Source organism: Thermobia domestica, chromosome 17 (genome assembly GCF_964235325.1).
Source record: "Thermobia domestica chromosome 17, izTheDome1.hap1.1, whole genome shotgun sequence".
Classification (NCBI taxonomy): Eukaryota; Metazoa; Arthropoda; class Insecta; order Zygentoma; family Lepismatidae; genus Thermobia; species Thermobia domestica.
The window spans coordinates 120,369,312-120,386,004 of NC_137470.1; the positions used below are offsets into that span (position 1 = coordinate 120,369,312).

Here is a 16,693-nt window from a genome sequence, read left to right on the forward strand (position 1 = left end):
TACTCTTGAAGTATTAGAAAGATATACTACAAATACTTTCAATAATGCACTACTTACAGCATTTTACATCAAAGTACCTGCTTAATACTACATCATTCATTACAGCCAACATTTAATCATATTTATAGCGAATACAAGACATGCTTTATTCAGTTACTATCAAGTCTACATATATATATATATATATATATATATATATATATATATATATATATATCCCCGACTCATTTCAATAAGGGAGGGATATGATCTTCTGGACTCAACGGCTTCAAACTATCTAACGAAAATCCTGAAATAAATTATATAAGTGGTTTAAAATTAGAACACAATAATACAGAAAACAGCACACACATGAAAGTCAACTCCCATGAACATCAAAAGCTTTCGTCCGAGAAGTATGAAAATTCGTTTCACAGACGTTAAGCAGACGCGTGGGTATTTAAAAAAGTTACACAAGTAGTCACATGGATCAGCAGTGATCAGAACTTGTCTTTCGACAATTAAATAAACTAAGGGATATTAAGAAATAAAACTAATCAATTTGCTAACCATGTAGGTTATCTTTGTGCTCAGGAACAATGCTAAATACGAAAACCTTTCCTTATGATGAAATATTAACCCTAAACTCCACTTTAACACCTGTTTTATTAATTTAATTGTATATGATTTCAATACTCTTTGTTACAGTTTAGAAATTTTAACTTTGGTTCGTGGACTCACACAATGGTAAATTTTAATTTCTTAGGGAAAAAAAAAAACTATTATACTTTCTTAATAAGAAAAACATAACTGTGAATTACTACCCCAATAAACCACTTGAGGCTGATTAATTTCAGCATCACACATTGTTTGGTTTCCTGTTTACATCCTAGGTAAAGTAACTCGTGATTAATAACCTACTTATTTTAATCGTGTGCTGCCCATAATCTAAATGCTTACCTGGGCTCAAATTACCAAAATAAAATATAAGAAATCACTCCTTGTTTTAAATTCTTCCATCTTCAATGTTCGTTATTTGATGAAATGATTATATATATATATATATATATATATATATATATATATATATATATATATATATATACTATAAGAATTTTTGTCTCTATCCAAGAATTATTTTACCAAGGACGTAAACAGGAAGCCACGCATTGCGTGACTTTGGAATCCATTAACCCTTAAAGTGCTTTATTAAAGTATAAATTCACAAGGTGTTCTTAGCTGTTAACAAGGTATAATAGTGTTTTTAGTGTTTTTTTTTAAGACATAATTACTATTATGGGAGGCCACAAACCAATGTAAAAATTCCTTAATTGTATCAAAGCGTGTACGATCAAATTAATAAAATGGATGCAAAAGAGAAGTTCAAAACTAGTATTTCATTATTAGATATACACTCTATCACTTCATTTACAAATAAATTTGCTTTTTTCTCCTACCCACATGGAGGAAAGAACGAAAGAAGAAAAAAAAAAACTTTAAAACACTACGTCCGAAAAGGACAGTAGGACCTCGAATTATCTCAAGCTTTTCTCTATGTGTGAACGGCAGGGAAGAAAACAAGATATAGTTGCAATTTATGATACTGAGCAAAGTGCCCGCTGTTTTAAAAGTATAACACAGCCCAGCTCAAGTGTTGTACTACTAGTCGTGTGTTATTTAGGTTAAATATACAATGAAATAAAAGAATGTTCCCCGAATCAGAAGAAAATTGCCTCCACTGATATGATTATTCACATGTATCCTTCTATACACTTTCTTGCAAGTTGTTAATTTTTCAACACTGTTGCCACATCTTCCTTGTGACTAACAGTTTTCTTGAATTTATTGTATGTGGATCATGAGTGTGTATTTTTAATGACACAAAATAGCATTAAGTTACCAGCAACTAGTTTAACAATGACATACTTTTACTGATGAATGGTATAGGATTTCTAACAGATAAATATTCAATAGATTTTATAATGCAAAAGACGGAACTTTCAGAAACTCACAGATGTATTTACATATATATATATATATAGAAATATCTATCTATCTATCTATCTATCTATCTATCTATATATATATCTATATCTATATATATATATATATATAATATATATATATATATATATATATATATATATATATATATAGTATATATAGTATATATACGCACGCCTTTCAGGATTATACTGCTCTACTTAGTAAAATTTTTTTCAAGAAAAACACAAATTTTTTCGTCCTTCATCACTGGGGAGAGTAGAAAAAATTTTACAGGATTTGTTGTTATTCAAGGTATGGGCTTTTACGGAGTGAAGAATCCCTTCATCATTTTGTAAGTTCGACAGCGTAACGGAATACTACACACTGAAGAAGGGACTAGCGAAGTCTTGAAACCGTTGCTGTTAAAATAAAGGGTACCTATTAAATATTCGATGAAAATTAATATATTTTACTCAAAATGTAAGTTAATCTCGTAAATCGACTCTAAAATCTAATCTTATAAAAGCTGAAGAAATGCTTGAGATCAATTCAAGGTTGCCTAAGTTGACAAATGGAGTGGCGCTTCACCTGATGTTGTTTTAAAGATACAAAACTACTAAAAGCGAAAGCTCAAAAACAAATGCATTCTTCTCTCCTCCTTTCTCGATTTAAGTGCCTGTGATTCACGTGCCTATCAATTGTTAATGATTGTATTATAAAAATGTATCAGATTGTTTCTATTAAAAAAAAAACGAATTTTATGTGACTATAAAGCACCTATACCCTGGTCGGCGAACGATGATTTCTGACAGCTCAGCTCGCGAGGACGACAGAGGAGTGCGGTCTTGCCATGTGATTCTGGCGCGAGGGGAGAATCGTCTGCTTCCTCGTTGAGGGCAGCAGGGAGTGAGTGAAAGTTTGGCAATGTGCAGTGGTTACCATAGAGACGAGACAGGTTCTGAACCTTAGGTTGGTTGACCTGCTGTCTTCTGCTCACTCGGCGTGGCCTTGTGCAAAGCTGTCAGAAATCATCGTTCACCGGCCAGGGTATAATCCTCAAAAGAATATCTTCAGTATGTTAATCAACAAGAACTGTAGGCACGTTAGATTAATTCTTAATAAGGATTATCAATAATTAAGTTTTAGCTAAGGGTTGTTCAGTACTTCAATCGACAGGAACTAATACGTGTATAGCACCGTGAGATCAGGCCACAGCTCAAGATTGTATTTTTGTAAATAGAAACTAATACGTGTACATCTACGTCAGATACAAATTTAGGCTCAGAATCGAAATTACTTCAACCAACACAACAAATAAGTATATAGATACTTCAGATTAAGTCATAGTTCATGGCCGTGAGTAATTTTTATCAGTAAGAACTACACTGAGTGCTCACTGAATTGCGACCACCTAACTAATATTTTGTTGGTCCATCTTTTGCTCAGAGGACGGCCAGGACACGGTGTGGCATTATTCTAGCAGTCGCTGATATGTTTTCCACGGTGATCTGACACCATATATTCCTCATGGCATCCTACATTGAGCCCACAGATGTCATGGTGCGAAGAGCTCGTTCCACAACATCTTATAAATATTGTATAGGATTAAAATCCGGTGAGTAAGGGGCAAATTCATATGCTGCAGCTCCGTGGAATATTCCTTAAGCCAAGCAAGTACAGTCTTGGCCCGGACGTACCGTGCATTGTCATCCTGGAAAATGCTGCGCGTGGAAGTATTGCATTGTACGGTGTACGTAATCCTGTAACACCTGCAAGTACAAAATGGATGTCTCACTGTGTTCCGTACACAACAATGGTCCTACTCCATAGCAACAGAAGCATCCCCACACCATGCAGCCGCCCCCATCTGCCTTTACAGTACGCACTATGCAAGAGGAATAGTACAAACCGTGATTTATCGGACCAACACATCCTTTTCCAATCATCCATGGTCCAATTAGCGTGTTCCTGTGCCCAAGCACAACGAAGTCTGTGGTGACGAGTCGTAAGGAGTCGGGGACGAACGAGTCGTCTGCTGTGGAGCTTCACGCGTGACAGTGTACGCCGTATAGTTGCGTGGGATATGGGTATTGTGCATTCACCATTGTATTGGTCACGTAAATCGCGGACACTGGTGCTTCGTTTGGCTGTCACGAGCTGTTTGAAGCGACGCTCGCCGCACTTTTGAACTTCTGTACGCCTCTGTAGTTCCGTCTCTTGGAGTCTGTTACCCCATTTTCTCCCTACTCCTTATACACCTTCACTAAACACGAACGGGTGCATCCGAGAAGTATTGATGTCTGGGTTATTGACGCATCTGTTGCTCGGGTACCCACAATCATGCACTATTGGAATGAGTATAAATCCTGCCTATCTCCGATTGTAACAGTGTGCTGTCTGCCAAAATGTAGCCTCGTGTGTGTTTTTCCTCTGCAATACTACCAGTCGAGGTGGTCGAAATTCAGTGAGCACTCAGTGTAATAGTGTATATCTGTGTCAAATACAACTCTTGGCTCAGAATCAAAACTACTTCAATTAGTATAACAAACAGGTATATAGCTAAGTCAGAGTAAGTGTTAAAAACAGATAGTAATAGTCAACAGGAACTAAATTTGCTATGTTGGATTAAGTGTTTTGAGCTTCAAGCCCAATGTGAGACATGTATCTTCAATTTTAACATTGGAATAAAGCAACATAAAACTCCCCTGGAAACCAAAGAAAATTACATGAACGAAAGGGAAATTATAAGTGAAACTATTAAGATATTTACGACTTTTATACATATCCAATGCGTTGTTGTGTATTTATTATATTGTCCATTGTATATATATATATATATATATATATATATATATATATATATATATATATATATATATATATATATATATATATATATATGTGTCATATCTGCGTTAATATAGAAATATCTATAAACTTTCAGTATTTTTTTATTATATTATGTATAGTTTACTAATAACTCAGTGACTATTATTTATTTTATTGTAAATTATTCTGACGTACCAATCTGAAATTTCATAACAAATACTGAAAAACAGTTAACTACGCAACAGGAAGTTATAATATGTGGAATAATTTTGTGATTACAGAAATCGGATTTTTTTCTTCTTTTTTTTTTAACTACAGGATTAACATATGAAATATTGTAGAACAGAGATATTTTATGAGAATCATGTTTATCACAACTGAGGCTCATTTTGATTGGTTAATTTTTTGAAATTTACCGTTTATTTTCAGTGTACAATTCATCAGTGGCGTGTGCAAGGATGGAGTTTCCAGGTTTTATCCCCGCATTCAACAAGAAATGAATATATATATATTTTTCATGAAATGAAATGAAATGAAATCTCTGAGTTTTACGTCCCACGGTTATGCCGGTTAGGCTAAAGGAGACGGTGATAATGAGTAATGAATGAAATGGTGGAATGAAGAAAGTGGGAGGAAACGGGAGAACCCCGAGAAAACCCACGCACACGGTGTTTGTCCACCACAAAGTTCACTTGGCAGAGGCTGGGATCGAACCCGGGACCCCAAGCACCAGAGGTGAACGCTCTACCACTGAGCCACCGCGGCCCCTATATTTCTCATGTTAAGATATCTATACAAAATTACGTGTCCTGTTATACTAAACGTTTAAGTGCATGAACCCACCCTTGATGGAACTGTACGACACTGCAATACGTGAACCCACAGCGTAAAGTAAGTTTCAAACAGCCTAAGCTCAAACCAGAGATTAATTATTGAAATACTCTTTTCTATTATAAGTAACAGTCTTCTTCGAGAATAGGTCATTACCGTAGTGAAAAGCCCACAAAATAACACGCACTCTAAAATGTAGTTAGCCTTTTGTACACGAGATGGCGTTAGTGTCCAACTCGAAACGCATATCAGTCACAGTGGGTCCAGTCTAACATCATTTAACAGCTGATTGCTAAGGCTAGTAGATGTGCAAAGTGTTGGAATTCTTAGAATCGGGCATAAAGTATTGCGTCGTGAAGATAAGTTAACTTCCCGCGAAACTATGTTACATTTTACAATTTTATTTTGGTTCGAAAAACAGAGGCTGTGTTCCATAGCATTGAACGCCGGCAGCTTCTAAATGCGATTCACTTCGGCTTGTTTAATTGTTGGGAAGTTTCAGGTTCTTGCACAAAATCGTTCCATACTACTAGTAAAGTAGTAAAGTATACCTATTACAAAGAAAGAAAAAAGCTCACTCATTTTAGCTAATGTTTATCACAAGTACAGACTCCTTTTACAACATAGCTAACCAACCGTCCTATCATTTACTTCCTTACAGCTCAACTTAAAGTTTAACAGGTTTGTTTCATATAGTTTTATTTTATTCTGCAAAGTAATTGTGGATTTTTTTTTCAAAAGCTTGACCCCAAAAAGTCCAAACCCAAACTTTCACGGTGCATAACTCACGAATCAAATGCCTCTACGGGAAAATATTTTACATGTATACTAAACAAATCAAGGTGTACCACCATTACGCTAAGTTTGAAGAAAATAGGATGAGTTCACCTAAGGACGTAGGATGTACTGTCCTTGTAATACTGGTTCTTTTAAAGAAAACAATGAAATGGAGGAAATCTATAAAAATGTATCGAAATATAAAATGAACAAAATGACAAACCAGGGTTGAAAAAATATTTTAGTTGATTTATTTAATTTACATCTATTTTGCTTTCTTTATATCACTTGTACCTGATTTTCTTAAACCAGAGTAAAATTTTATGATTTTTTTTTCTAACGTAAACTACAACGGGTTCTTTGATTATGTGATGTTAGAACAAAAAGGTAATTGGAAGTTTTCTGGTATTTGTATTACGTTTTCCCAAGGTGTTTCTCACCCGTGACAGTTACTCAGTAGCAGTGCATTATTGTTAACAAAACATAATGGTCACAATGATCCCCAAGAATTCCCTTCACAATAATTGGACGAAAGAAACAATTATTACAATCATAGTACGTATTTCTTTTAAGCATCTTAATCAGTAAAGAACCAAAGTAAAATACGCACGTGTAGAATATACTACTACTTTGCAAACTCCAAAACTCCGGCATTGTGTTACACAGCGAGTATCTACATATATCCTCTCCAATTTATTTTTAATACATTGAATACATTTTTTGATACTCCTCTCATAACTTTATCATAATGAATATCAGTATCTTTTGCTTTAAAATTGTAAAACTATTCAAGGTAAGCTTGCATATAAGCATGAACTGTGTATGAATATAAATACCAGATTTCAACTTATCTGCACTCCGTATGGTAAAAATAATCCATAATATGTAGGACTATTCAGAAGTAAGGTGTTTCTAATCAAGAGCGGTGTTTTGTTTTCAAAAGTATTTTTCACTTGCACTCTTATTTACAGTATTAACAACTAAGTGAAAAGCCCGCTCTTAGCACTGGACGAATAGGTTTTATGACAAATTTATGAAAAATATATTTCTACCCACTCTGGATGCGTATTTGAATCGAAATAAAGAGATAGAAACCCAACTCAACCCAAGTCTTATCAAAAAATCCTTTCAAACGATGTGGTCGTTATTGTTTGCGAAATATCTGCCCTTCTTAGAATATGTATTTCAATCTAAGTGCACAGCTAAAGTTTCACTTTAAATAGTTCATATTATAGAAACGTTTGTCTTTTAGAGACATAAGTATTGCAAACTTTAAAACGCATCTCAACTTATTTTCAATAAGGATTTTATACACTGATTTCAATCTGCCTAATTTGAGGGACTCCTGAGATACACCTTTTTGTTATATATTTTGAACCCCTCCCCATTCGCATATGCATTTTGTTGAAAGTGAGAAGACAAAACCCCGCGGGAGTCAGGTATTTTTTTTAAAAATAACTCCAAATGATTCATCCGTTTTCCCGTGATGATGAAACAGACAACATCGGTGTTATTTGTATATACACTGAGAATAACAACAGACCTTCCCTTAAAAGTGAAAATCCTGGAGCACATGGTCACTTGTTTATATTAAGGAGCAGGGCCGGCCTTAAGCCGATTGGACCGATTGCTTTCAATCGGGCCCCGCGCTAGTAGCCGTCTACTCTACTGTCCAGTCTAATCTACTCTCCAGTGTCGTTTTAACAGCATATTAGGTCCCCGAGCAAACAAGTGTGTTGTCGTCCCTATAACTAAATTTTGCTTCTAATACATGTAATTAATACATTCCATTCTGCTTGCGGAGCCACCGGCCAAATACCTATGGTACCGCTAAGATGGCTGTACTACTCTCAGTTGTCAAGTACACAAAACAACATATTGGAATACAGGTACATCCATGGACTCCACAAGGAAGGGTACTACCTCTCCCTAACAAGTAAATTAATAGTTTACATTAAGTTTCCGGGCATACGCAAATATTTTCTGAATTTAATGCTACAGTAGTTTCATTATTTTTTTACGTTTACAATTTCTGTTGTAAACATAGATATTATGTCCAGGGAGTACTCTGCACTCTCCTAACACTCCCTCAAATTTCCTTACACCCCCCCCCCCTTGGCGTAAAAATAGTGTTTTCTTTGAGTTCGTGTAAAAATATATATCATTATTCTGGGTGCACACTCTCGTATATTTTGAACACCCCACTAAATAAAAGTTCCTGGCGTTCTTACTGATTATGTCATGTGATACTACAGTGAATACAGAGATGGTGTCGAATAAATCAGCCTCAGTGAGACTTCTTTGCATATCCTTCTCTCTTATTATAACTATATCAAAAATACAAAAGCAGAGGACAAACTTTGCCCTCTCCTGAAAAACATCCCGTGGAATTTTTTTAAAATTAAGTCAGGAAAACCGATTGAAGTACTAGTGCGTACTGAATAGGTAGCTGCTTATGAAAGTTTGTCTTCTAACTCGAATAATCCAATTGAAAATATGTCATCCATCTTCCATCAGTTCCTTAAGGTTTGTGATCGTCTCATCACCATTTCATTTTGTCTGCAGTCGATAACGATTTCGAGGTGATTATACCTTTCATAAGTAGCTACCTACGATGTTCTCACCAGCGTACATTAGGTTTTCCTGATTTGAATTTTTTTCAAAAAGATACAGCTGTTAAGAAATCTTTGAACCAACGAATTCAAATCAATATGCATTTCATTGTCTTAAAAATATAAACTTATGGAAACATAGACTTTATCATTGTATTTCTCGTAAAATTTTAACCCAATTTGATATATTACATGACTCCCTTCCTATTTAAAAAAGTCGAACGAAATACACGATGGCCGACTTCAAGATGACGACCATTATTAGCACACGCTCAAATAGATGTCTACTACCTCCCGGTGTCGGTTAATGTGTTTTTGTTTTTCATCCCTTTACCCGTTTTATAAATAAAATAAAATTTTTAAACTTGAAACACATTGTTGTGGCTTATTCTGATTAATCAGTATTTTTGGCCATTGCGGCCTTCTTTATGAACGGAAGCACTTTAAATTTTGCTTACGCTCGTTTTTTGATATTCCACACTTCTCTTGCATGTTTGGTTAAGAAACTAGATTTCGACATCGATAGGTTTACTTGTAAGAGAAGAAAACTATGAAATACTGGTACAGAACTTTCTTGAAAAATTACGAGGCACAAGGGTGAAATATGTATTTTAAAATTTATTCACTGTCTGCATTTCCATTTGAGTTATTTCTCTGAAAAATTAGCTGCTATAAGCAATGAACAGAGTGAGCGTGCTCGCCAACATTTTGCAGACGGAAAAACGTTATAAAGGGAAATGGGTATAACCACTAGACAAGGAGGGAGGGCCAATTATATATATATATATATATATATATATGGGGCCCCGCACCACCTAAGGCTGGCCCTGTTAAGGAGATTATATACAAAGTTTAATCTTCCGAACATGAGGAGCTCGTGAGGTACTCTAGCTTTGGAATACATTTTAAACTCCCGCTTCCATCTCCTTTGGAATACATATTTTAATGGGAGTGGCAGGATAAAAATGGACTCAACCCGAGTGTTAACTACGTTCAAAAATTCATCTTAAACGGTTCAGCCATTTCCCCATAATGATAAAACAGACAATGTAGATTTGAATATGGAGGAAACAAATATAGGAATTTCCTCCTTCCCTCCTTAGAAGCTGAGGTTTTGGAAACGCTGGAACACCTGTCCAATTATTTTTAAAGAGAAATGTATATATTAAGTTTCATTTTACTACCCGAAGAGGCCCATGAAAAACTATTAGTGGTATAAATTTTAATCATTTTCTCCCCATTAGGTTACGCATTTTAATCAAAGTGACAACATAAAACTTCAATTTCTCCTAGGTACTAATTATATTCATATATATATATATATATATATATATATATATATAATCACTTGGTGTTATCATGTACAAATTTTGAACTAAAATTGTGAATACTGAATATTAAATGGATTGAAGTTTTCTCCTAAAGTATCGTAACCAATAGAAAATGATTAAATCAGTACATTGTCAGAATTGTTGGCCAATTAACTGTATCTTACTTTAAAAAACTATATACTCTGTTTAAACTTCCATTCGATTAGTATCCCAGAATGGTCAGAATTTTATTTCATTTTTAAGCAAAATAAAATTTATTTAAATTATAGATTAAAAAAAAATCATCCGATTTAAATTACTTTGATTTAAATGAAACAGCTCTGTGACAAACTATCCTAAATCACGCAGTTCTTCACGAAACATTTAGTTCTATCCTTCACAGCAATGTTTCTACATATTGAGAAAAAAGATACAAACTCTTCAAATTCTTAGCCCCCTTAACAATAAGAAACACTAAGCTTCGTCTGAAACACATGCACTTAACTTTTTGAATCATACAAAACCATATACATATTTAATACATGACGTCAAAATGATCTACCTGAAAAGTGAGGAAATCTTCATGAACACTTGCCTCAAATATGAGCTTAATGCAAACAAAATTGGATTTGAAAGCCACATACGCTGGAGAGAATGAGTTTCAAAAAGTGTCTGGAAAAAGTCTTAGAATTTTATGTTGCAAACACATTTACATTGATAGACAGGGATACTACCAGTTACTCTGAAGTCTTTCTTCTTCTTTTCATAGAATCATCGCCTTTATAGTGAACTTATCCTTATAAAAATAAATACATAAATAAAACACACATATAGGAGTCTATTCAGTATCTTGAATGTACAGTCGTCAGCAAATGTGCATGTCCACAGTACGAACCATATTTACGTGAATGTAATGCGCACTCCAATTTTAGAACTTATAATCATAAAAACAAGTAGGTAAATAATAATCCGCATTAATTGTACGAATGCAATTACACACAAACTATCAAGACAGAAAGTTTACAGGTGGTCTATTGAAAAGCAACACACACACTGTTAAAGAAATTATAGTACCTGCATGAAATTAAAAATTTGAAATTAGCTATTCTTGAAACTAATGCAATAAGGTGTTCTTTTCTGTTTGTCCTCCATTTCATGACTATCTAATTCAAACGTTCTAAGCAATAATAGGCTGACAATAAACACAATGACATAGAGAATTATAACGGATTGTAACGTAAAAAAAAATAAGTTTAAATGAAGCTACCAGTGAACTACGGATTCAAGTTGTACTCTAATCTAATGTGCACCATAATCGAAAATAATGTGCGCATTAGATTTTCGTAAATACCGTATGGTTTTTTGTCACTAACTTCGGGGTGAACTGACCAATTCAATTCAAGTACAATCACATTCTCCCTACGTGAAAGGAAATTCCATTCTGAAATACTAAACAAAGGACACAATACATTGAAAAAATTTAAAAAATGATAAAATAAACAAAATTACGTACCAGTGTCCTGGATCTGTTTCGGTTAAATTTCGATAACTAACTCAATAAAACTGCTCTCTACTATGTCTAATTACATACTACTAAAGCGAAGTTTCCCACCTACATCATCTTGTTTCTAGGCTTGTTGTGGTATGACATGTGTTCATTGCTTGTCGGTGTTCTCAATTTTGTTAGGTCAATTTTTCTAACCAATTAGATTTTCAATCAACTTTCTGAATGAGGGAAGTAAGTTAACTCTCCTTGACACAGAATTATGACATTTGTGAAAATAAAGAAGCATTTGGTTAAAAAGATTTCCTGGTAAAAACTGAGACTAATGGTCATACGTCGTACCACAAGATACCCACAGGCAAGAAAAGACAGCAAGGCGGAAAACTTCTCTTTACTTACTTGCATGTTTTGGCTACAATAAAAGCCCACTTCATATAATTAAATACCTATAAACTAACATGGTCCACTTTCCTAAACAAGTTGCCTCCAAAATGTCCCCAAATGAAAAAGTGGACGAAATGTGGTCACTAGGTCCAGGACACTGACAAGTAACATTGAATTCTTTGTACTTACATTAGTCAATTTGCTCCGAGTTTTGACAAGGAAAATGTATGTGGTACGTATGCACTTTGCTGCCGACCATACAATTACCGGAGGTTCATAAAATTTATTATCTTTCTTTGATGTATCTGTTTTAACTGACCGAAAGACAAATTTCTCAGTGCTATGCAAGTATTTGAAAATAGCTCCACTACATTTATATAGCATGTTCGGAAAGTCACTGTGCTTTTATAAATGGTATCACAAGTGATGTCTAAGAGCATCCAACGAGGGCTAAAACCGTTTAATTTTAATTGTAATCACCCCTAGTAGACGGTTATTGTAGTGTTCAATTCATTAGTCGTGCGTAGGCTATAGATTATGCTGTCTACTACAGAAATCAAGCTTCACAAACCAGGATTTTCTTTCTTTTCTTCCGGAAGTCATTCAAAAATTTTACGGAGTTGTTAAATCTTGCTCAAACCAGGAATAGACAAGACAAGCACGATCTACTTCCAGTATCATTTGTTTCCAGTGGGTTCCAAAGAAAAATACAACAATACTAAAGGTATAATACCGTTGGCTTCTAAATGTTATACCGAAAAGTAAAATGTATTTCTATATTAAATTCCGAAAGAAGAAATTTAAAGAATATACGGATCAAGCTAAGCAGAGAAGAAATTTACAAGCTATGTTGTTTGGAATCGTGAATTTGTGTTAACATGACAAAATTACTTCACTCATCCAAAGCAAAAATAAGGTCGACATCGTGGAATACCGAAACGTAACGTAGAATATTTCGTGTTTCTTCAATGAATAAATGGTCAATAATCCACCGTTCAGATTTTGCAACAAATATTCCGATATTCAACTCATACGAAGCATTAAGATTCTCCGACGGCCAGAATCGTGTTGTCAGAACCCAAGAAATGAAACCAGGCCTCACTTCAATAATAAAAAGAGAAAAGCATCAATAGCAAGATTCCACATTTCGCATTACGACTTATGAGCGCTTAAGATCGGATGGAATTGGTTTGGCGGTGATACATAATTTAACCCTTTAGTTCGCAGCTTTGCGTATCAGCTAAGATGCCCTTTCACTAATGAAGTTCCGAATTTTCCGCTAGATGTCATAGTAAGTCAGCGTTGGATTCTTTGTCTTACTTTCTACACGAAGTTATCATCTTGTCATCTTTGAGCTTAATTTGCTCGTTTAGGCGGACAGGATTTGAACTGCTGATTTTTTCTGTTAGACAGAAGCGTGATGAATGAAAAAGTGCAAGTACGCTGACAATTCGTCATATTTTTATCTGTTTTTAGTGGACTTTGCAGATGTCAAAAAGCAACTTTGCATAAACCCTATATACAAACACCATAAAATGTCCCATAGACCCCATAATATTTGCATTATTTTTTTTAAATCCCGTGTTTCCTACAACAAAACCAGTCCAAATTAAAAAAAAGAAAGAAAAAAAAGAATCAGTCTGATTGGAAAAATTGAGTTTTAAAGGGTTAACATGATAATTAAACTATTGAGTTTTTTGCCCTGCGGATCCTTCATTTCTTTCGTAGATTTTAGACAATCTATACTGCAAAGACACAGAATCTTTAAATTGCAGTTTTTGACGTTTTCCTTGGTTCTCGCTGTAACTGAGGTCAGAATTAATGAATTTCTGGGAAAGCGTCTGTCACTTGACGTCGCTGTGACGACGCAGTATTAAGAATGATTTGAAGAAGCGTCTCATGAGTTACTTAATTCAAATTCAAATTTAATAGGCTTATTCAATGTATTTTTTGTTCTAAATAGCAATACAGTAGAATCCTGAAAACTCGAATCCCGATATCTCCAGATTTTGTATAACTAGGCGATTATTTAAAAAAAAATAAAAAATCGCTAAATGATTTCTGCTGGTGAAGCACAATATTATCTTTAAAACATTGTAGTGGTCTATTAATAACTAGACTGTAATAATTTCTAAAATGCCGCATGCAGTGCAGACAGTATAGAAACATTTTAATTAGTGTATTATTGCAATTACAGTACATATTTATGCCTATGAAGGTCCGAATGATTTTCCTATTCTGTTCAAAAATTTGTTACGATATTCAATTTGTCGAATTTTTGTCTCCTTTTGTGAACTAGTTCTTGGAACTGTCTAACGAATTTGATGGCAGGTCTTGTTCTCGTGGAAACTCCAATTAACCCCATTCCCCCTTTCAGTAACAAAGTGGCTTAAGAAAGTCAGGTATTCTCTGTCAATCACCACTCACATTCCTTTCTATTGTTGCTAGTAGTTAGCAGGTTCCCTGAAAGTTTATAGTTGTACCCTACTGGAAGCTTAACTTTTATATTATAGTAATATGCAATAAAATACGTATTATGAGTTTTGAATATCCACCCCTTATTTCGTAACTCGTCTCCCCCCTCAATACGCATTAGATCGATTTTGCGGGACTCTTCTGAAATTCTTTTGCAGAAAACTTGACCCAGATCAAGCCCCAACTTTTATAGCTCATAACGCAGAAGTCAAAACAAGGAAAAAATAGTAAGGAAGTAAAGGTTTATCTCCATGCTAAGCTTGGACAAGATCGGATAAATTCTATAGGTCGCGTATAATATACTGCAACGATCCATATACCCATACGTACTATATAAACCACATGTTTTCACTATAAACCTGTGTTTTACGACTTCCATAAACAAACTGTGGCGGAAAGTACACTTTAAGGAACAAACGAAGAGGACACGGAAAGCCACGAAGAAATCCGACAACCCCTCCACAGGTCCTCCCTCCAAAATGGACGGCTACAAAAGCGGATGACGGGACTAAGAAGTTATCAGTGCCAGCGCTAATCGCTCATCTACAATGCGTACCTACTCCCTAGGCTGTCATGGGCTACGGAGATACCCTTTAATACTTACTCCCGAGGTTGTTATGGGCTACAGAGCATAATTTATCCCGTCTGAGACAGCTGAGGGAAAAGAGACAAACATTCCTTCTACCCGAAGGCAACATCGTATACCGAAGGGGAATGTTCATAACCTACACTGAGAGCATCACTTTAAAGTAATCAGACTTACAGAAAAAATAAATCTTGAAAACTTTGTACAGAAGATTATATAAGATATTTTTTTTTTTTTTTATATAAAGGGTGGAGGGTTAAATTCATTTGTACATTGTTTTGACTCTACCTAAAGAATATTGGAATGTACTATCCTTGAGAGTTTATATATATATATATATATATATATATATATATATATATATATATATATATATATATATATGTATATATATATATATATATATATATTTATTTTTTAAAGAAAATGAAATGAAGGCCGAAAGATAAGCAGAAGAAAACTAAATGCACAGTGACTTTTCGAACACTGCATTATTTTGTATTGAAGGTTTATTTGTCATTCCTTTGTACTGCTTAAAGAAAGAAAAAAAAAAAACCTGGGCAATTCTTACCAAATCTTCATGTCAAACCTGAATCACAGAAACAAAAACATTAACCAACACAAACAGTGAAATCCTGAGGAACATATATATTTGTATCAGTCTTAACAAGTACACTACTTATAAACACATTACAACATTTCACAATTATGTTTAAGCGTAAATAGAAAATAAACATGAAAGACACATTACCTATATGTAAAAGCTTCTTTTTTCTCCTTATTAACGGTGATTGAGGTGAAACAATATCCGTCAGTTTCACATGTGTAGTTACTGTCCTTGCATACATCACAGTGGCATAGGAGTCCTACAAGAAGAGAAAGTAATAATAACCAGCTGAGAATCCTACATATCCACTGACCGAACGAATTTAACAAGAATTAATTTTTTCTTATTAACTTCTACAGGTTTTATACCAATTGTTCTATGTACTTTATTATTATGCTTATTAAATAATTCTTGTAATATATCTATCCATTTATAATTTCCTTGAGTACTACATTTCTTCACATGTTTGTTTAAGAGTTCTGTTAAAACGCTCTAAGATATGTTGTTTTACGAAGATATAGGCTCAAAATTGAAAAATTCGAAAAATATCATATCTTTGTGACTTACGGTTCCCGAGATATAGCTCTTTAAATCTCCCGAAATCCGAACTTTTTTGGCCAACATCTCGAGAACAGTACGAATGACGTGAAAAATTACATAACTTCTTCCAGATAGTTTTTGATGTTCTATCGAATGGAGGGTTCACAATTGAAAAATTCGCAAATAACAGATACACACAGACATAGAGAATTCAGTAACGAACTTTTTAAGTTCGTTAAAAATAGAACAAGATATGTATGAACAATCATCTGT

General features: G+C 34.3%; 1 protein-coding gene across 3 annotated transcripts in view; it reads right to left on the bottom strand.

The window, feature by feature from the left end:
* babo (TGF-beta receptor type-1 babo) overlaps positions 1–16,693 on the bottom strand; it is a 118,273-nt gene that overhangs the window by 80,007 nt on the left and 21,573 nt on the right. For all 3 annotated transcript variants that reach the window (XM_081744178.1, XM_081744176.1, XM_081744177.1), the window contains exon 2: positions 16,025–16,139. In XM_081744178.1, coding sequence (XP_081600304.1) covers positions 16,025–16,139 — 115 coding nt within the window. The remainder of the gene's footprint in view (positions 1–16,024; positions 16,140–16,693) is intronic.